The 20,078-nt window shown below is 39.3% G+C and overlaps 1 protein-coding gene across 2 annotated transcripts in view; it reads right to left on the minus strand.

Annotated features, from left to right (window-relative positions):
- The window catches only part of sntg2 (syntrophin, gamma 2), a 333,388-nt gene that overhangs the window by 111,974 nt on the left and 201,336 nt on the right, over positions 1-20,078 (minus strand). For both annotated transcript variants that reach the window (XM_028798907.2, XM_051924960.1), the window contains exon 11: positions 9,609-9,725. In XM_028798907.2, coding sequence (XP_028654740.2) covers positions 9,609-9,725 — 117 coding nt within the window. The remainder of the gene's footprint in view (positions 1-9,608; positions 9,726-20,078) is intronic.

Consider the following 20,078-nt stretch of genomic DNA (forward strand, 5'->3'; position numbering starts at 1 on the left):
GGTGTTGCTGTTGCTTCTTCTGAGATAGAATGTGATGCTTCTTCGTTAATATGAATGTTTCAGTTTTGACTAGAAGTTGGGATAGGGATGATGTTGGTAGAGCACCACTTGTATTAAAAAAATGATCAGTTCTTTTTTTTATTAAATTTATTACTACTTTCAGTATTGTCATTTTATCTGTTTCATAGAACTGTGTTACTCTTTTAATTGTTTCAGCTTTTTTGTCAGTAAAAAATGATCACAAAATAGAGAAGAGGTACTCTGTAGCATTCTGAATGATGCAGTCAGTGTTTACAGGTTTGTGACCAGGCGAGTGAACTGTTTACTTGATTTGCCCATAAAAAGGAAATGTAGATCATATAGTTCATTGGTACTAGACAAAACACTCCTGATAAGGCAGCTTTTGCAGAAATATCTGTCAAAAGAAAAGACACATTCCTATAGTCTGTAACACCTCCAGGCCCTCACAATAAATGAAGCTTTTAAAAGAGAGCACAGCAGTACTCTTAATGGCTGGCTCTATTCATAAACTGTCCTTCAGGCTTCTCTTTTGCAGGACTACTGTGGACTGTGGCAGAGACCTGCTCACAAGAATTCTGACAAAAAGGATGCTTTAGAATTCTGTTAAATAATGGCTTCTTCACTCATAGCTGTCAGAAAATTCTGAAGTACTAGTTGTGACAGTGTGAAGTGAATGATTTCTTCCTCTATTCTAATCTCATTTTTTGAGTTTTAACAATAAAGTGTGTTATTCCAGGCAAAGAGGAGACCCAGTCTGAAGTGTTTATATAGAGACGAGCAGCCCCCAAATCAAAATAAGAGCTAAAGAGGTCAAAAGTATATAAAAACATGCTTTTTTAAAAGAGATTATAAACGAAACAGAGAGAACAGAAAGCATGATTAAAACGGTAAAAACAATTACCGTATGTCCACAGGAACTACCTATTCAACTAATAAACTCTTACTATCACTATAAAAAGCTACTAGTGAATCCCAAGAATGGTTACTCTTCCCAGATGCCTAAATCTATTGTAATGGGCCTCCAAAGTGCCCTCTAGTGATTTTGGGGTCATTCAATATAGTACAGTAATCCCTCCTTGATCGCGGGGGTTGCGTTCCAGAACCCCCTGCGAAAGGTGAGATATCCACGAAGCAGAAACCATATGTTTATATGGTTATTTTTATATTGTTATGCTTGGGTCACAGATTTGCACAGAAATACAGGAGGTTGTAGAGAGACAGGAACTTTATTCAAACACTGCAAACAAACATTTGTCTCTTTTTCAAACGTTTAAACTGTGCTCCATGACAAGACAGAGATGACAGTTCTGTCTCACAATTAAAAGAATGCAAACATATCTTCCTCTTCAAAGGAGTGCGCATCAGGAGCAGAGAATGTCAGAGAGAGAGAGAGAAAAAAGCAAACAATCAAAAATCAATAGGGCTGTTTGGCTTTTAAGTATGCGACGCACTGCCGGACAAAGCAGCTGCAAGAAAGGGAGCAATGTGAAGGTAGTCTTTCAGCATTTTTTAGAGGAGCGTCCGTATCCTCTAGGTCAGTGTGCGAACAGCCCCTCTGCTCACACCCCCTCCGTCAGGAGCAGAGAATGTCAGAGAGAGTGAGAGAGACAGAGAAAAACAAACAATCAAAAATCAATATGTGCCGTTCAAGCTTTTAAGTATGCGAAGCATCGTGCGGGAAGCATGTCGCTTGACAAAGCAGCTGCACGGAAGGGAGCAACGTGAAGGTAATCTTTCAGCATTTTAAGACGAGCGTCCGTATCGTCTAGGGGTGCAAACAGCCCCCCTGTTCACACCCCCTCCGTCAGGAGCAGAGAATGTCAGAGCAAGAGAGAGAGAAAAGTAAACAATCAAAAATCAATACGTGCTGTTTGATCATTTAAGTATGCGAAGCACCGTGCGGGAAGCATATCGCTTGACAAAGCAGCCAAATGTAAGCCCAGCAAGGATGGTAGCAATGTGAAGGTAATCTTTCAGCGTTTTTTGAGGAGCGGCCGTATCCTCTAGGGGTGAGAACAGCCCCCGTGCTCACAATATATTTGAGAAGTTTTATTTAATACGTAATACACCCTCTGGTTGGGTAGCTTCTCAACCATCTGCCAATAGTGTCCCTTGTATGAAATCAACTGGGCAAACCAACTGAGGAAGCATGTACCAGAAATTAAAAGACCCATTGTCCACAGAAATCCGCGAACCAGCAAAAAATCCGTGATATATATTTAAATATGCTTACATATAAAAACCGCGATAGAGTGAAGCCGCGAAAGTCGAAGCGCGATATAGCGAGGGATTACTGTAATTGAGTTTCCCCATCAAGTCTCCTATGATCCTGCTCCTGTCTGATAGAGCACACTGTTGGTCAGAACTGGTGCTATTACCTAAGTCCTAGCCACAAAACATATTAGTGTAGATACCTGAAGAGAAGCCCATCCACGGATAAGCTGACCCTTAATTTTGTAACCCCTTATAATTTAAGAGCTTTTATCATTATCACGGATAAATTGCGCAGTTGCATACTCAAAAATGAATGGATATTATTGTGCTTATGTAAAAAAGACACTACATAAGGGTGAAGAGTATTAAGTGTAACACTCCAATTAAAAAATATGAATTAAAAACCTTCTTTTCAATCCAATATATACTAAATCAAACTTTAAAAAAATAGGCATTTGTGGAATTTCTCTCCAGAAAACAGGATTTTACAGTATATAACCAAGACATCAAGACATTTTATGATGCACAACCCTGAAATCATTTTTTTTGTGCCCCAGTCTGTCAGCTATCATTGTACCAAGTTTAGATTTCATATCTTATAGTATTGCAATGTTTTACAGTTTGTAAAACAAAAAAGTATTGCAGCTGCAGTTATATACAAAAACTATATGTATACTGTGGCACGCGGCTGGGGGTGGCACGCAGCCGGGATGCCCAGGAGGACAGGAGGAGGGCTCATGCCTCCTCCAGATCATGAGGGGGTGACCGCCCTGGTTCCTTTGGGGGCCACGGGTGCAGGGCTTGGAAGCCCAACCCTGTAGGGGCCCGTGGTCTCCGCCAGGGGGCGCCCCCATGCCTGAAGGACCCGGAACCCCAACACTTCCGCCACACCAGGAAGTGCTCGGGGGAAGAAGACTGGGAACACCCGGAGGGTTTCTGGGAGCATAGCCGGCACTTCCGCCACACAGGGGAGTGTCTAAGGAGTGTCAGGAATCACCTGGAGCCCATCCGGGTAATTACAGACGAGGACTGGAGTTGGGTGAGGAGTGGACAAAGTTTGGAGGGAGGAAAGAGGAGGCGGCCTGAAGAGCAGGCAGAGAGTGAGAGAGGCCTGGACTTTGGGGGAGTTTGGTGCTTGAGGCACTGGGTTGTGCACTTATGGACAGTGTAAAATATGTATAATAAACGTGTGGTGGACTGTATAATGATGTCCGTCTGTCTGTGTCCGGGCAGCCTATCACAATATAGATACACACACATGCTATATATATCACTCTGAAGCAGTAAGTAAAGAATTTCTAACTATGCATGTATAGTTATGTACTCATCCAAACATTTACTTTCAAAATTAATTTTCACACCAGTCCTTGAAACAATTTCTGTTTACAACTAGACACAGAGAAACCTGACATTTTATACAAAGGATTAGAGTTTTTGTGCTGCAGTTCAAACAACTTCTCTTGCCTCCCACTGCAGTTGCACCACAGAGGTTTTGTGTGTTCTAAATTACTTGTTAATGTTGCTTTTTTTCTTGCATTTCACATCTAGGATAAAGTAAGTACTTACATATATTTTCATACCAGCTTTGTCCAGTTTTGGGTCATGGGTTTGGAGGCAATGCTTTTTCTTTGCATGGCTGGGCACCAGGCAGGAAGCAGCCTAGGATGGACTCCCACAAAGTTAGTCACACAAACATACACCTAAATCATTCACACATATGCCACTTTAGAGTTTCCAATCAGCCTAGCCGCACATTTTTGGCATGCAAGTAGAAAACATACAGTGGAGTGGAACAGTGACATCTGATCAATTGGGGAAAGAGGGGAATCCCAAATGACACCGCAAAGGGTACGGCACGGCATGGCATAATACAAGTACATTGAAGAGTGGTCCCCTGTGAAAGTTCACGCAGCGTGATTCGGTGACATTTGATTGATTTGTCACCACATCAAACTGTGAGCAGTGCGGCTTCATATAAGTACATTTGATCAAAGAGCAATCCCTCATGAAAGTTTGTACACCGTGGTTCAGTGACATTCAGTCGAGTTGTCATTCACCTGGGTTCTCTGTGATTGATGGTGGACAGTAAACATTGTTAAAATGGTATCGAAAAATGACACTTGTTACTTGTATTTTCAGTCATTTTAGCATATTTCATCACTGTTATATGAGTTATTAAAACAGTTTGAATGAAATACTTTGATCATTTCTATCAAAAGAAATCCTTTAAACTGGGGAGAGATCTCGTTTTTCACAGAAGGTGCACAGTTTCTTTAATAAGCTTATCTGGGAGTCTTCCATAGCACTTTCAGATCTATTGCACCCCTTCATCCCTTCCATAAGAGGGAACACTGACTTCCACAGCTTGGCCTTTGCTGTAGAAATAACCCAGCCACAGGGGATGCATAAACAAGTGTGTTTCTTCATGCCGGTCCAAAGCCCGGATAAATGGGGACGGTTATGTCATGAAGGGCATCTGTTGCAAAATTTTGCCAGATGAATATGCAGACCACAATAAAGATTTCCATTTCAGATTGGTAGAGCTCCGATTTAGCAATGGTCACCACCAGTACTGTTCACTGTAGATATGCATGCCCCTTGTCTGCTGTTTGCAAAATGAGAGCTAAAATTTTCCAAGATTTATTTTAAGACTTAGACTAACTTAGACTACCTTGGGAGCAGGTTTAACAGACTTAGTACAGTAGGCAATTTCATAAAAATGAATTTCGCACACAGGCAGTGGTTTTATTTTCTATGGCAAGTTCAAGTACAGAACAGCCTTTCAAAGGTGTAACAATTTAGTCATGCAGATTAAGTACAAATGCAAAGTTGCGTGTCTCGCATTATGTTTAAAACTAGCAGAAACCTATAAAGCTCTTCATCTTCCTGTATATTAGGTTCACTTCCCGGCTGAGTTTTCTGTCCTGTAGATTGTTCACAGAGCTCGATAGGGCTGATGGAGATACCTGTGCATACTTTAAATTTCCAGCAGGAGAAGACTTGGAGTCAAAAAAGTTTAGTTCAATGCATTTGCCCTATGCCTTTAAAAATCTCTACCATTGTTATTTCAAGTTCATGAATAGTGTGTGTTTAAAAAGATTTTTCTGATTATTTTCTGTGCAACTCTGGACCTGAAATGTGACTCTGTGTACATTAGATTGGATAGCTTGAAGTCTGGGGGTCCCCTTCAAGGTCAAAGTGGGAGATGCTTTTACATAACCATTTACTGCAGGTATGATGGGGTGAAAAATGGAATAAAGCCAGTATGCCATACCTGCGCAGTGGGTAGCGCTGCTGCCTCGCAGTTGGGAGATCTGGGGACCCGGGTTCACTTCCCGGGTCCTCCCTGCGTGGAGTTTGCATGTTCTCCCCGTGTCTGCGTGGGTTTCCTCCGGGCGCTCCGGTTTCCTCCCTCAGTCCAAAGACATGCAGGTTAGGTGGATTGGCGATTCTCAATTGGCCTTAGTGTGTGCTTGGTGTGAGGGTGTGTTTGTGTGTGTCCTGCGGTGGGTTGGCACCCTGCCCGGGATTGGTTCCCTGCCTTGTGCCCTGTGTTGGCTGGGATTGGCTCCAGCAGACCCCCGTGACCCTGTGTTCGGATTCAGCGGGTTGGAAAATGGATGGCTGGATGGATGCCATACCTGTACAGCCCATTTCAAGCCCTGATCTTCAGTAAAAACTATACTCAGCCTACAGTTTGGAAAGTACACATTCTTCCATAATTTATTACTTCAGAGTGTCATGGAAATGTCTTTTGCAGGTGTCCACCAGACCTGATATGAGGTCTCTCATAATATTTATTATATAGAACTGCTGCTCTACTGTGAAGTTGTGGCTACAATTACTGTATATACTCATGTATAAGTCAGGTCTTGAAACCTGAAAAATCAATCATAAAATCAGACCCCGACTTATACGCCTTTTCAAAAATGTGACACAATTTTTTTTTTAACATCTTCTTGCCTCCTCCAATCTCGCACCAGTTTCTCAGACGTATCGAATTTTGTTGCAGCAGCGCAGTGACCAATTTCTTTCGCTACTTCAACAACATTTAATTTAAAACCAGCTTCATATTTTCTTCTGAACGAACGCTCCATCTTAGATAAGGGATTTTCTTACGATAAAGGTGTATGAAGGTATGAGATACAAAAAATACAAATCAGTGCAAATGTTGCTTCGGAATAGTTCGGATATTACCATGTGGTCACGTAGGCACAATACATAGAAAAATAAAAAGGCAGTGTGCTCCGTGGTTACTCTCTCAGGTGGGCGTTAGCATATCAAAACCTCTTTGACCAAAAGTGTGAGTTTTCCGCATTCGACTTATACAACCGACGTTATAAAATACCAGAAATTATACAGTAATTCTTCTATTAAATGACTGTGGTGGACGGCTACGGCCCTTGCCCGGCCAGGATACCCCTTTAATGGAAGGTCCAGGGTAGAGAGCCTATCCAGAACATTACCTCCCCCGGAGTGCTAGTGGGCAGCCCCCCTGGCATGCAACAGTGCCATGGGTTTGGAGCATGGAAGCTCAAACCTGCTGGGTCCCAGGCCACCGCCAGGAGGCACCTAGAGAGCTGCTGAGCCCTTAATTGCGGCTCTTCCGCCACACCCGGAGGTGATGTCAGAAGTTTGTCAACAAGCACCTGGAGCACTTTTGGGTGCCTTATAAAAGGAGCCAGCAGCCACTTCTCCGGGAGCCAGAGTCAGGTGGGAGAAGACAAAGCTTTTCTGGAGGAGTGGAGGAAGGAGAGAAGAGAAAGAAAAGAGTTTTGTGCAGTGCTGTGACTGTGTTGTGCTTGTGAGAAATGAGTGAAGGGCTTTTCCACAAGGGAAAAATAAAAAATAAAAAATGTGTGCTTTGAAGTTGTGTCCCACGCCTGTCTGTGTCAGGTTTGGGTGGCGGTGAGTCCCTGGTGGTCCACACCATAGAATTGGGAAATAAGTTACAGTAAGAGAATTATGCAACAGACACAATTCTACTAACATGTATAGTAACTGTTGTCATTACTTTATATAAGAATTTCAGGGCTTTTTCATACAGTCAAGTGAACAATGTTTAAAATAAATTTGAGCACTGCACATAAATGCCCTGAGCACAGATGTGCAGATGTCTATTTTAGATCCTAAAATTCAAGGCTTATCCTGAAGTATATACTGCATTTAATATAAAGTATATAATAGTATAAAAGAAGCACTGTGGCTTACCGGCTGCACCTGTTCTATAGACTTAGGAAAACTGATAACTTGATCTTAAGTTGGATTTCAGTATCATTTAATTTTAAGTGTGTAAAACACTGGCCTTATGTGGCCAGCCTGCGTTTGAAAGATTTCAGTTTTTGATTTTTATTAAATGTGAATACCTTACTGACAAATGTTTTCATTTTGGCCTTATGGGTTATTGAGTGTAGATTGAAGGGCAAATATGGCCAATGTATTCATTTGAAATTAAATGTACAACACAATAAAGTGTGCAGAAAATAAAGGGGTCTGAATACTTTCTGAATGCATAGTATATGAGCTTTAGAGATTACTTAATAAAATAAGCAAAATCTTTGTATACATAGTGGTGCTAAATTATTAGATACTAGCCGTCCTCCGTGGCTCCCCCCATGTAGTAGTAAAACAGGACAGTGAGAAGGGCCCTGCCTGGCTCCCCACTCCTGACATCACACTTCCCCTCCCCTTAGCCCACAGCCTCTGTCTTGGATTAGCGCAAATATATCGCTCCTGCAAGCGAACTATGATTCTTAGCGCGATGAGAAATTCGCAAAATCAACCGTAAGGCTCAAGCAAATTATAGAAAAACACCATCTAAATCTGTTAAGTAGTTCTTTCGTTCGTTAGCTAAGCAGAGGTAAGGCCTCCCCCCCCCAATACATAGCACAATGAGAAAAGTCGCAAAAGCGATATTCAAGCAAATTATAGAAAAAGAACCTGATCTAAATCCGTTAAGTAGTTCTTGAAAAGCGAATAGACATACGGACAAACAGACATTGGATTTTATATATATAAAGATTATTCAATTTAAAGTTAAACTGTGTATATTTTTTTATATAATTCTTACTTCATTATATATTACTGATAAAGCCATTTCAAGAAAGAAAAAATACTTTTATAGAAACGTCTATCAACATTACAGTTTAATTAAGAAAACAATTTGATCAATAACATACAGTATTATTATTAAACATATATAATAATCAATAGTAATAGTATTACTGAGGAATAATATTTATGGATTTTTTGTCCATGTTACATAACAAAAATCTTTAAAGGGAATCAAGACAGATTTCAAATCAACACATTTTTAATAAGAAGGATACAAATACATGGCACCAACAAGGTTTTTCCATTTTTCTAATTTTTGTATTTTCTTAGAACAAATGGCATTTCAAAATTAGAAGATTGACTCAAGTGATTTATTTTCTTGGATATGTAGCAGGGTAGGGCGGCACGGTGGCGCAGTGGTAGCGCTGCTGCCTCGCAGTTAGGAGACCCAGGTTCACTTCCCGGGTCCTCCCTGCGTGGAGTTTGCATGTTCTCCCCATGTCTGCGTGGGTTTCCTCCGGGTGCTCCGGTTTCCTCCCACAGTCCAAAGACATGCAGGTTAGATGGATTGGCGATTCTAAATTGTCCCTAGTGTGTGCTTGGTGTGTGGGTGTGTTTGTGTGTGTCCTGCGGTGGGTTGGCATCCTGCCCAGGATTAGTTCCTGCCTTGTGCCCTGTGTTGGCTGGGATTGGCTCCCGTGACCCTGTGTTTGGATTCAACGGGTTGGATGGATGGATGTAGCAGGGTTCCAGGGAGTTAGGATCTTACACACAACACATCATCCTCTTACGGTAACTCAGAATAAGAGAGTTCTCCTTTAAATAAATTGTCCATAGTGGTTTCAATGCTGCCACACCACAACTAATAGGATATATGTATAAACAGAGTGAGCTGTAGATATCATCTTTTTAAACATATCCCTATTTTCTATTCATCACCTTAAAACCATCATGTCTTACAAATTCTGCCATCGTTTAATTCATGGCAGCATTAATGTCCGTCCACCCAGTTACTGTGCCCTCTTAACAAAATTTTCAGGTTGTAGCACACTATAGCAGTTTCTGCAGGTAGCCCTATACAAAGTTCCATGACTGATATGAAGAGTATAGTAGCTTTGTATGTTCCTCAGTTGTTCCCCCCTTAGCTGCTGACATGATGTACATTTTTAAACAAAATGTTTAAGAAAATGTTCTGGGAGATACTCAGGCTGTAATATTACAAATATTTCATACAGAACTTCAAATGCGTTTAAATACAGTATGTATACAAAATCTCCTTTTTAAATTAAAGAATGTTTTAAAAGATTTGTTCTTCCTACCGGTGGGTTGCAGAATATGTACAACGAAGAGCCTTTCAATGCCAGAAATTTGAATTTGTATAGGTGTGAAGAATCAGTGTCTTGTATCCTTTCGCTGACCCAACCCATATGAATAATCTGTAAAAGAAAAACCTTCACAAAATAAAAATCATGTATCAGAAAATACACCATAATTTATAAACATAATGCTTCTGGAAGTTGTTATACTGTCAATAATTAATGGTCACATAGGTCCTGTTATAAAATCTACTTGTTTCTTCCCTTTATATTTTTATTTACAAAGCATAAAATACAAAGCAAGAATACATCCATAACCTTGAGAAAAACTATTTATTGTTTTTTTAAGGAAATGAATGTTTAACTCAAAAACATTATTCAATCACTTTTCTGAAGCTACTTATTACATTATTCCAAAAAAAGAGTGGCTTGCCTTGGAGAAATTCAGTTACCTTGGCATTTAATCCAAGACACAGGGTAGAGATTGACCAGTGAATCAATTTTAACAAATGTTTTATCGAACTGTGGCAGTAAAACAGGTGCTAAGTCTACTAACCAAGCTTTCGATTTACCGGTTTAGTATAAATTCCCATTATTACATATGGTCATGAGTTCTGAATAGAGTCTGAAAGAATAAGACAATGTGTGAACAAGTGATCAGAATGAGGTTTCTGTACAAGGCTAATGGGCTTACACTCTGTGACAGATTGAAGAGTTCAGCAATAAGGTACAATGTCAGAGCAGAATTGCTGCTTCCCCAGATTGAAAGGTGACAGGTAAGATGGTTTGGACATGTTCTGTAGTTAAGCTATTCATACCGAGATTTCAAAACAAAGTGTGCAAGGCATGGCCCACTTGAAGAAGTCCTAGGGGCAGACCTAGGAAACATTTCAGAGAAGTGTCTGGGGAACATCTCGGTATTTCCTGGGGAGGTCTTGAGGAAGTTGTTAGGAATTAAGATACATTGCGATATATAAAAACTAAACTTGGCATAAAGCCACACACATTTTCACACCAGGTCAATCCCATGTGTACGCATGTTCTCCGCTTTGCAAACTTGTGGAACCCAGCGTCAAAGCAATGCCACCATTCCTGTGTGGTTTTCCTTTATTTTTTAGATTCACATTCCTGATGTGGCTTTATCAAATACACTGAAATTAACCGCATATCATTTATTAGTTTAAGGCATCTGATTGTAATCAACCCATAACCATATAATGGTGCCAGAATGGCCAAACTACTTCAAATACTATAGCTACTTCACTGTCAGTACACCACTCAGAGATATTTAACCCACTGTATCTGAGTGTGGAATCACAGCTGTACAGCAGCTGATTGGATTATCGGAATACAGCATCTAGCACACGCTGTCTCAGCCATGCGCACAGTCTATTTGAACATCGCCCATACAGTACGGCAAACGCTTCAGAGTCTTTCCTGTAGGGACCTCGCACTTCAGAAACAGTTTCATCCCAAGAGCTCTAAATGTACTCAATCAGTCCATCAAGTGTTCCTGGTACAACTGTTTGTACTGATAAGTACAATTCACCTTACTGTAAACTTGCACTACAGTTATAATATTGCACACCCTGAGCCACTTTATAAGTGTGTATTTACATATGATGATGACTGGCTTCTAAGTCGATTTAGATTTCCAAGCGCTATATTCTTGGAGCTCTTGATATCATTTTTAAGATGAAATGCAGTAAAACATGTTTATTACATTATACAGATAAGTTTTAAACTCATTAAAATAATGTATATTTCTAATAATAAAACATGTGAGGACACGGTGGACAGCGGCAGCGACAAGCTGGCACCCCGTTCAGGGATTGTTCCTGCCTTGCGCTGTATGCTTGCTGGGATTGGCGTGACCCTGGATGGATAGATGGATAGAATAATTAAACATGTACTATGGAGATATTTCAGTGTTCCATAAAAGTTTTGATGAATCGGTGCTCTAAGCTTACAGATGGCTTTGAATCTATTACAAAGCTGATCGTGTGGTGACTGGTTACTTGGAGAAAGAAAAGGAAGGACAGGAATTGGAGGTTTGTACGTTTGAGAGAGACGGTTATGCTGCAATGAATTATTTCATTGAAGGTCACACACAGTGCAGAAAGCATCTTGTAAGAGGCAAAAACAATCTCTGGACAGGGCAGCAGCTCATCGCTAATACTGTGCCACCGTATCCCAATGTTTAATACATGATTTAATTGCTATCATTATGAAAATGATATCAAGTATACATCTTAATATTTAAATTGTTCAGAGAGCTGTAATTTCATGAATGTAATGTATTCTGTGTTCTGTCAGCGGAAGAGAAAGCCCGTTTAAGAAGAAAATAGTGATTCACACACATAGACTACATAGAAGATCATATACAATAAGAAGCATTTAATGTGCTACTTTTGTTGTGTCCCTATTTTGTTTTTCTTTTCTCTATACCTTAATATGCTTCCATATGACACTCAAGACAGTAGGCTACGACTCGTCTTTTCACGGCGACTTTGATATCTGACCACTTCTTTTTTATTTCGTGCACTTTGTGACTTTCTGACCTTAAACTTTCAAGTTTCTCCTCCACTCTGTTACTCAGTCGACTTCTTTTTGTTGTTTATATCACTGCTTAAACCAACAAATTGTATGTTTTTCCTTGCCTCTACTTGGTATTCACAGAAATTCTTCTTTTTCCCTCGTGCTTTTGCCATTGTCTTTTCACAGAATGCAAAACATAAGGGACTATTTATATTGATTTGCTATTCAAAGAGAGTCTGGGAGGGGCAGCAGGCACATGCGCGAGCGTTACATTTCACGCAGAGCGGGATTTATGTAGCGGAAGAACGTGAAAGTTGGCGTACGCACAGATTTATGCATCTGGATTTTTTTGTGCGTACACACATGTCCGCTTTTGTCCGTACGACATGTTTTAGTGTGAATTCTATGCATGGCGTTATGCATGAGCCCCCTGGTGTGCCCAGCTCAGTGTCCTGTTACAGAAAACCAATACAAAAAAATGGAATGAAAATGATCATGATGATGATGCATACATATCATATACTGTTCATTTGAATGGAAATCCACATATCTACTTGATATGCCTGCATATAATTGACAGATTATTGTATAAATCATATAGTGGCAGGCAGACAGCTTAGAGGTAAATGATAGCAACCTGGACAACCAAAGCTGCTTGACCTTCACTTCATTATGAACTGAAAGCACCTTAGTATAAAGTTGGACTGGTTTTAGGGACCTATTTCTAAGCTGTATAATGTTTCAGAAAACTGGTTAACTGAATAATAGATTAATAATAAAAAACTATTCATACTATTTTAATTCACATTTCATCTATAGCAGAGAAGTGTGTCATAATTCATTTGCATTGCTTTCATTATTTACAAAATACATGATTTTGTTCTATATTCTCCTTATTCTAACAGTACTGGATTATGTCTCTTATGTTTGAGGTGGTTTCATAACAGCCTGGTGAACACTTGTGTCTGCAGATTTGTGTTCCAATGTTTTTTATCAGTGGTTAATTGCTGCATCTAATGATTTGTTTTCTCATTCTGTGGTCATGAAGACACTAGTCTATGTTTAATTTTTGAAAAGCAAATTACTTGTAATGAATAACTCTTTTTAAACTACATACTGTATGTTCATTTTTTTACTTAACTTTGTAGAAAAGAGTTTTAATTGAAGATGTCTTTTAAGTGTTTAATTTAAAGAAGCCAATCAGCAAATGGTATAAAGTCATTGTATGTGCATTTCTGATTGATAGGTCTGTCAACAGGGAATGACAGGCAGAAAAAGTGACACAGGGTGGGGTCAAGGATTAGAAAAGGTCTAAGTGCACAGCAAAGAGATGGAAGGATGGCACGTCACAAGGACAGAGAAAACAGACAAGGAGATACTGTAAATGTTTTCCAGGATAACACAAAGTCAAAACTAGAATCACTATCAATCAAAATAAAAGTCAAAATGAACCTAGCTGGATGTCGAAACGCTATAAAGATCTATAGATAAATGTACACCAAAGTCTTTTAGAAACTGTCCACAAGCTTTGAAGTCGAATTACATTCTGTATGTAAGTGACATCAGAAAGCTTAATGTCCTTAAACTCGTCCGAAGGAACAGAGCCACAAAATATCTGAGCCCATGAAAAAGAAAGGAACAATCAACATGGTTAATTTAAAACATAATGTAATTAAAAATTAACATTGATCCAGAGACAATACATAAAGAAAATAACAGTAGATTAAGATTCTCTGGGATGCCCTACAAAACTACATTTGACCCCAGTAAAAATTCATTACAGACAAATAAAATTCAACAAAATTTACAAAATGATAATACTGGGAAGGACAGGGAGGCATACACTAGCAGAGGCAATGTATGTCATCAAGCCAGTAAATAAGGAAGGCAGTGTCCAGAGCTCTGATCCCTCTATAGATGCACAGTTTTCCAGAATGGGAAAGGACAGGGGCACACTAGAAATAAAGAGTGAGATGTTGTCTATCTAACAACATATGATGTTCCACTAGAACGCTAGAAATCTAGGTTTCTCTAGGTGCCAGGAATGCCAGGTCCTCCTGATAGAAAGGTCTAGGAGAAAGGTAAGAGACTTCCAAACTGACAGAGAGTAACACATGATCCCAGGTCTGGTGAACAGGGAGAGAGGTGCCCTTTTAAACAGGGAAGGCACCAAGAGAACTTCCCTGGATATGTGGCCTTCTTAAGAGAATTGAATGAGAGTAGCTTTTATCTGTTGCACCTCTACATGATAACCTCCTTTTTCCACCCTCTCAAACTTACACCATTTTTAATGTCTGGAAAATGTACGGGATTAAATTGTTTAGAGAATTGTACATAGATAATGTCTTTGCATCCTATGAACAATTACACTTCAAATTTAACTTCCCATCAACACAATTTTTCCACTACTTTCAAATTAGAAACTTTGCTAAACAGAGTCTGCCCAACTTTCCTCACCTCCCACCTATTTCTATTCCAGAAGAAATATTGATCAGTCTTGAAGGCATAGACCGCATTTCTATAATATATAAAAACATTTTAAAGTCCCTTCCTTTCAAAGACACCAGACTACCGTGGGAAAAGGATCTGCTTACTTAATATTTCAGAAAAGGAGTGGAAGGCAGCCATGCACAGAATTCACTCTAACATACAATTATTCAATGTAAAATCTTTTATCGAGCACATCTATCTGATATAAAATTGTCCAAAATGCTTCCAGGGCAAGATTCAACCTGTGAGCATTGCAATCGAGCTCCTGCCTCACTGAGCCACATGTTTTGGACGTGTACCAAATTAACATCATTCTGGACCAAAATCTTTAAATGCCTAACAGAAAGCCTTGGTGTCACAATCCCTCCTAATCCACTAACAGCTGTGTTTGGTATACTCCCAGATAGGCTTAAAGTGGAGAAGGACAAACAAACTGTAATTGCCTTTACCTCACTACTAGCACGTAGATTTATCTTGCTCAACTGGAAGATCCTTGCCCACCTGTTTTAAGTTAGTGGGTAACTGATGTTATATACTATTAGAAATTGGAAAAAAAAATTCTCACTTAGAGGATCTGTTCAAATCTGTGTTAAAACCTGGCAGGATCTAATCAATAACATTTTAGAATAAGCATTTATATTGGGGAAAAGCATTCTCTTCCATCTTTTCTACTTTTAAAGTTTTACTCTGGCTGTTGGTCTTTCTCTCTTTCTCTTGGGTGAAAGTTGAATTTAGTTTTTTTAGCTTGACTTGATTGTATGGAATGTTACTTGCTTTTAATAAAATAAAAAAGAACAGGAACATTAGGGAAAGTCTGGCCTGGGATGAATGTTGAAAAAGTACAGCTTCTTTAATCACAGACGTAACTCCAGAGATTTGGGCAGATAGTGTGTAAAGCTATCTCATGCCTTTAAACTAACCAGACATTAAGTAGGCAGATGAGCTGGAAAAGGAAGAGAGATCTGGTTAAAGATAGGGAGAGACTAGAGATTAAATTTGGCAGGAATTTTTGTGATACTTTGGAATAGTGATTCATCCACTTTCCCACCAGGTCAAACACGAATCAAATAGTAAGCCCTTAGAGAGGAAAGGGTTTGGTATTTTTTATTCTGTGTATTTGACAATATCTATGTTTCCTCCGTATTGTTTTCATAAATGTTTTACTTATACTCTGGCATCCATGGCATTTTTCTGGATAAGAGTGCTGTTATGCGAGTTCAGCTGGTATCTTACAGAACTAATAGTAATGCCTTTTTGTGTTTCTTCACACTAGGAATAATGACAACAAGTTAAGATGTTTAAAAACAGCCAAAATTATTGTTACAATAAAACATGCACAAGCAAGGAACGAAAACATTGAAACACGGAGTAACAAAGTTAATTATAAAATAGAAACAAAATCCTAATTGATTTACTAAAACCAATTACAGAGACTTCATTACCCCTTCAAACTGGCCCACTAGCCTGCTTTCCATGTACCAACATAGCACTCATTCCCCTCCCCTCATCTCATCCGTTTCTACCATGATCCTGTTCACATTTCTTTACTTCTGGACAGAAGACGCCCAGATTATTTGCTGTTCTCCTTGCCTGCAGATACTAGACTAATGCTTCCTCTAGCAACCTCTACACCAGTGGTCTCAAACTCCAGTCCTGGAGGGCCACAGTGGCTGGCAGTTTTCATTCTAATCCCATTCTTAATTCGTAATCAGTTTTTGCTGCTAATTAACTTCTTTACCTTTTATTTTAGTTGACTTATTTTTTAAGATTTGTCCCACGATTGTTCCTCTGAATTGCTCCATTTCTTTCCTTAAATGGCACCCAAACAGAAGTGAAATGTGACATGAGTGAACCAACAGAAGACCAACTAAATCAGGGCGCCGAGTCTTATTGTTAATTAAACCCATTCCTTAATTCCATGGCTTGTTGCTGCTCTCATGGTGCAATAGCATACATTTCCAAAATTGTTGTTTTTCTCTCTTCTAAGAGCACTGTTAAAATGTTTTGGGGACCTGAGCAGATCAACATTCCTGAGACCTTCATCTTTCTTTATTTTCAGATATTGTGTAATGAACACAGTTTTCTGGTCATGATTAGGCTCCTTTTGCATCTTATTATTGTTTAGCTGCTAATTAAAGAAAAAGAAACAATTAGGGAGTCGGAGTCTTCAAGAGCAAGTCAATTAAAATTAATTCAAAAGAAGTTAATTAGCAGCAAACGCAGGTCACTAATTAAGAAAAGGATTAAAATGAAAACCTGCAGCCACTGTGGCCCTCCAGGACCAGAGTTTGAGACTCTACACCTCTATGAAGCTTGTAAAAGGCTGGCATTCTAATATATTGTTTTATGCTGCCAGTCAGGATCTCTATGCTGCCACCTAACAGTCAAGACTGGATGCTTTGTCCTCCTGCCAGTGGTTTTGGATCATGTTTTCATTATTAAGGTAAGGGTGATCAACGCTGGTCCTGTAGGGCTGCAGGTTTTTGAAATAACCCAGTTGTTAATTAGAAAACAATCCTTCCCAATAACAAATCTTATTTAATATCAGACTTGTTAGTGTTTTAACTCTGCAATATCAGATCACTCTTAAATCATTAATTCGTTTCCTTTCGAAAGGTATCATCCAAAGGATTTGAAGCCTAAAATGGATAAGTAATTATCAGTTCTTCACTTTCTCTTCAGTTTCCTTCTAAGTACATTATTAAACCAAACAGTGCATGATGAATACACACAGGTGTAAATGGAAACAAGCTAAATGGAGAATTACTGGCTCCTTTATCATTTACATCTTAATGTTAATTAGAAGCAGCTAAAAACAGTGAATGAAACTGTATAAGCCTAAAATAAGCAATTATGGGTTCAAAAACTTAACACACAATAAGTGCTTAAACTGTAATCATTGAGTTCTCATTAAGAAAGTAGGTGGGAACAAAAACCAGCAGCTACTGCAGCCCTCCAGGACCAACATAGCTCACCCCTGCTTTAAGGTTATACGTACTTTTATTTTGCAAATGCATTTTGTCAATTTAATAATTTATGTACCGTATATACTCGCATGGGTGGCATGGTGGCGCAGTAGGTAGCGCTGCTGCCTCGCAGTTAAGAGACCCGGGTTTGCTTCCCGGGTCCACCCTGCGTGGAGTTTGCATGTTCTCCCCATGTCTGCATGGGTTTCCTCCCACAGTCCAAAGACATGCAGGTTAGGTGCATTGGTAATCCTAAATTGTCCCTAGTGTGTGCTTGGTGTGTGAGTGTGTGTGTGTGTGTGCACCCTGCGGTGGGCTGGCCTGTGTTGGCTGGGATTGGCTCCAGCAGACCCCCGTGACCCTGTAGTTAGGATATAGCGGGTTGGATAATGGATGGATGGATATACTCGCATATAAGTTGGGTCTTGAAACCCGAAAAATTGATCATAAAATCAGACCCCGACTTATACACTCATTCAAAAATATAACACTTAATTTTTTTTTTTTTTTTTTTTTTTTACAGCCTCTTCCTCCAGTCTCGCACCAGTTTCTCAGACACATCGAATTTTGTTGTAGCAGTGCAGTTACCAGTTTCTTTCACCACTTCAACAACTTTTAATTTAAAACCAGTGTCATATTTTCTTCTGATCGAACTCTCCATCGTAGTAGATAAGAGATGCTCTTACGATAAAGGTGTATGAGGGTGTGAGATACAAAAAACACAAAACAGTGCAAACGTTGCTTCGGAATAGTTTGGATATTACCGTGTGATCACGTAGAAAAAAAGGCAATGTGCTCCGTGGTTACTCTGTCAGGTTTGCGTTAGCATGTCATTTAATATCTTGGACCAATAGCATGAGTTTTCCGCATTCGACTTATACAATGAACATTATAAAATACTGGAAATTATATAGTAAAAATCAAGCCCCAACTTATCAGTGGGAGAACTTAAACGTGAGTGTATACGGTATATTCAGAAAAGGATGAAGAGATCACAAAATTAAATGTATAACTTTTCCAATGTGCACATGCTCTACTTTTGAGAAAAGAACAGCAAAATATTGTACATGACAGCACAGATACAATACTTGACTGAATGATGCAGGAAAAAAAGAGTATAGAGAAAGAGAAAGTATTAGGGAAATTTAGAGACACTGGAGACAAAACCCTGTTGAAGAGTGTAGTCCATCCATCCATCCATCCATTTTCCAACCCGCTGAATCCGAACACAGGGTCACGGGGGTCTGCTGGAGTCAATCCCAGCCAACACAGGGCACAAGGCAGGAACCAATCCTGGGCAGGGTGCCAACCCACTGCAGGACACACACAAACACACCCACACACCAAGCACACACTAGGGCCAATTTAGAATCACCAATCCACCTAACCTGCATGTCTTTGGACTGTGGGAGGAAACCGGAGCGCCCGGAGGAAACCCACGCAGACACGGTGAGAACATGCAAACTCCACGCAGGGAGGACCCGGGAAGCAAACCCAGGTCCCCAGGACTACCAACTGCGAGGCAGCAGCGCTACCCACTGCGCCACCATGCCGCCCTGAAGAGTGTAGTGCTTTTTAAAAATGTTTCTATTCATTAATTCATTGAATATTTTGATTCATTTAATTTTATTTTAAACACATGCCTCATGGTAAATATGAGCTGAATCATAAATAGCAACTGGCAAAGGGTAGAAAAATTCCAATTGAATACTTTGTTTTAAAAAAAAAACTGATCTCTGGCAATTTAGCTGAATGCAGCTGATTTAGAGGATGAATGGGATGAATAAGTTTAACATTCAAATTAAAGTTATAAAACCCACATTCTCTTGCATGTATTAGATCACCTATACCTCAGTTTATTTCATTATATAACAGACGTTTCTTTAAGTAATGCACTAATTCTGACTATACTGCACTTTCTTTTTTTGTTCAAAAGAAAAAAAAAAAACATCTGTCTGATATACTGCTAGTGTATACTAAAAACTCCGTACAATTAGAATTAACAAACCAGTTCAAAATGACTACTGTACTGCTGATGTAGAAATCTCCATTTTGGCATTTCAAATCTAAATTGACTGACTGTTAGTTTGGGTTTGTGCTAGTGCTCTGTGATGGACTGCTGTCCTGGGCTTGGTCCCCTTGTGCCATTTGTATCAGGATACAGTCTTGTTTTCTGAGAAAGCAGCTAGCTTTTATATTGCTTACAAAATAGGGAATAATAAAAAGTATAACAATTTTATTGTCAATTGCTTTTCATCATTTTCAGCAGAAAAGTAATCAGACTTTAATGTTGCATATGAAAGAATAGTACAATTTAAAGCTATTATTCAGAATAGTGTCAAACAATTTGCAGTGCTATTACTGCTTAATTTTTATAATAATGTGATTTCCTAATCACTCCCTGGTTGACCACCCACAATGAAGCAATTATTATAGCAAAAGCTACATATTTATTTTTTTTGTCGTGCCCAGAAAGACA

The sequence above is a fragment of the Erpetoichthys calabaricus genome, chromosome 3, assembly GCF_900747795.2.
Source record: "Erpetoichthys calabaricus chromosome 3, fErpCal1.3, whole genome shotgun sequence".
NCBI classification, from domain to species: domain Eukaryota; kingdom Metazoa; phylum Chordata; class Cladistia; order Polypteriformes; family Polypteridae; genus Erpetoichthys; species Erpetoichthys calabaricus.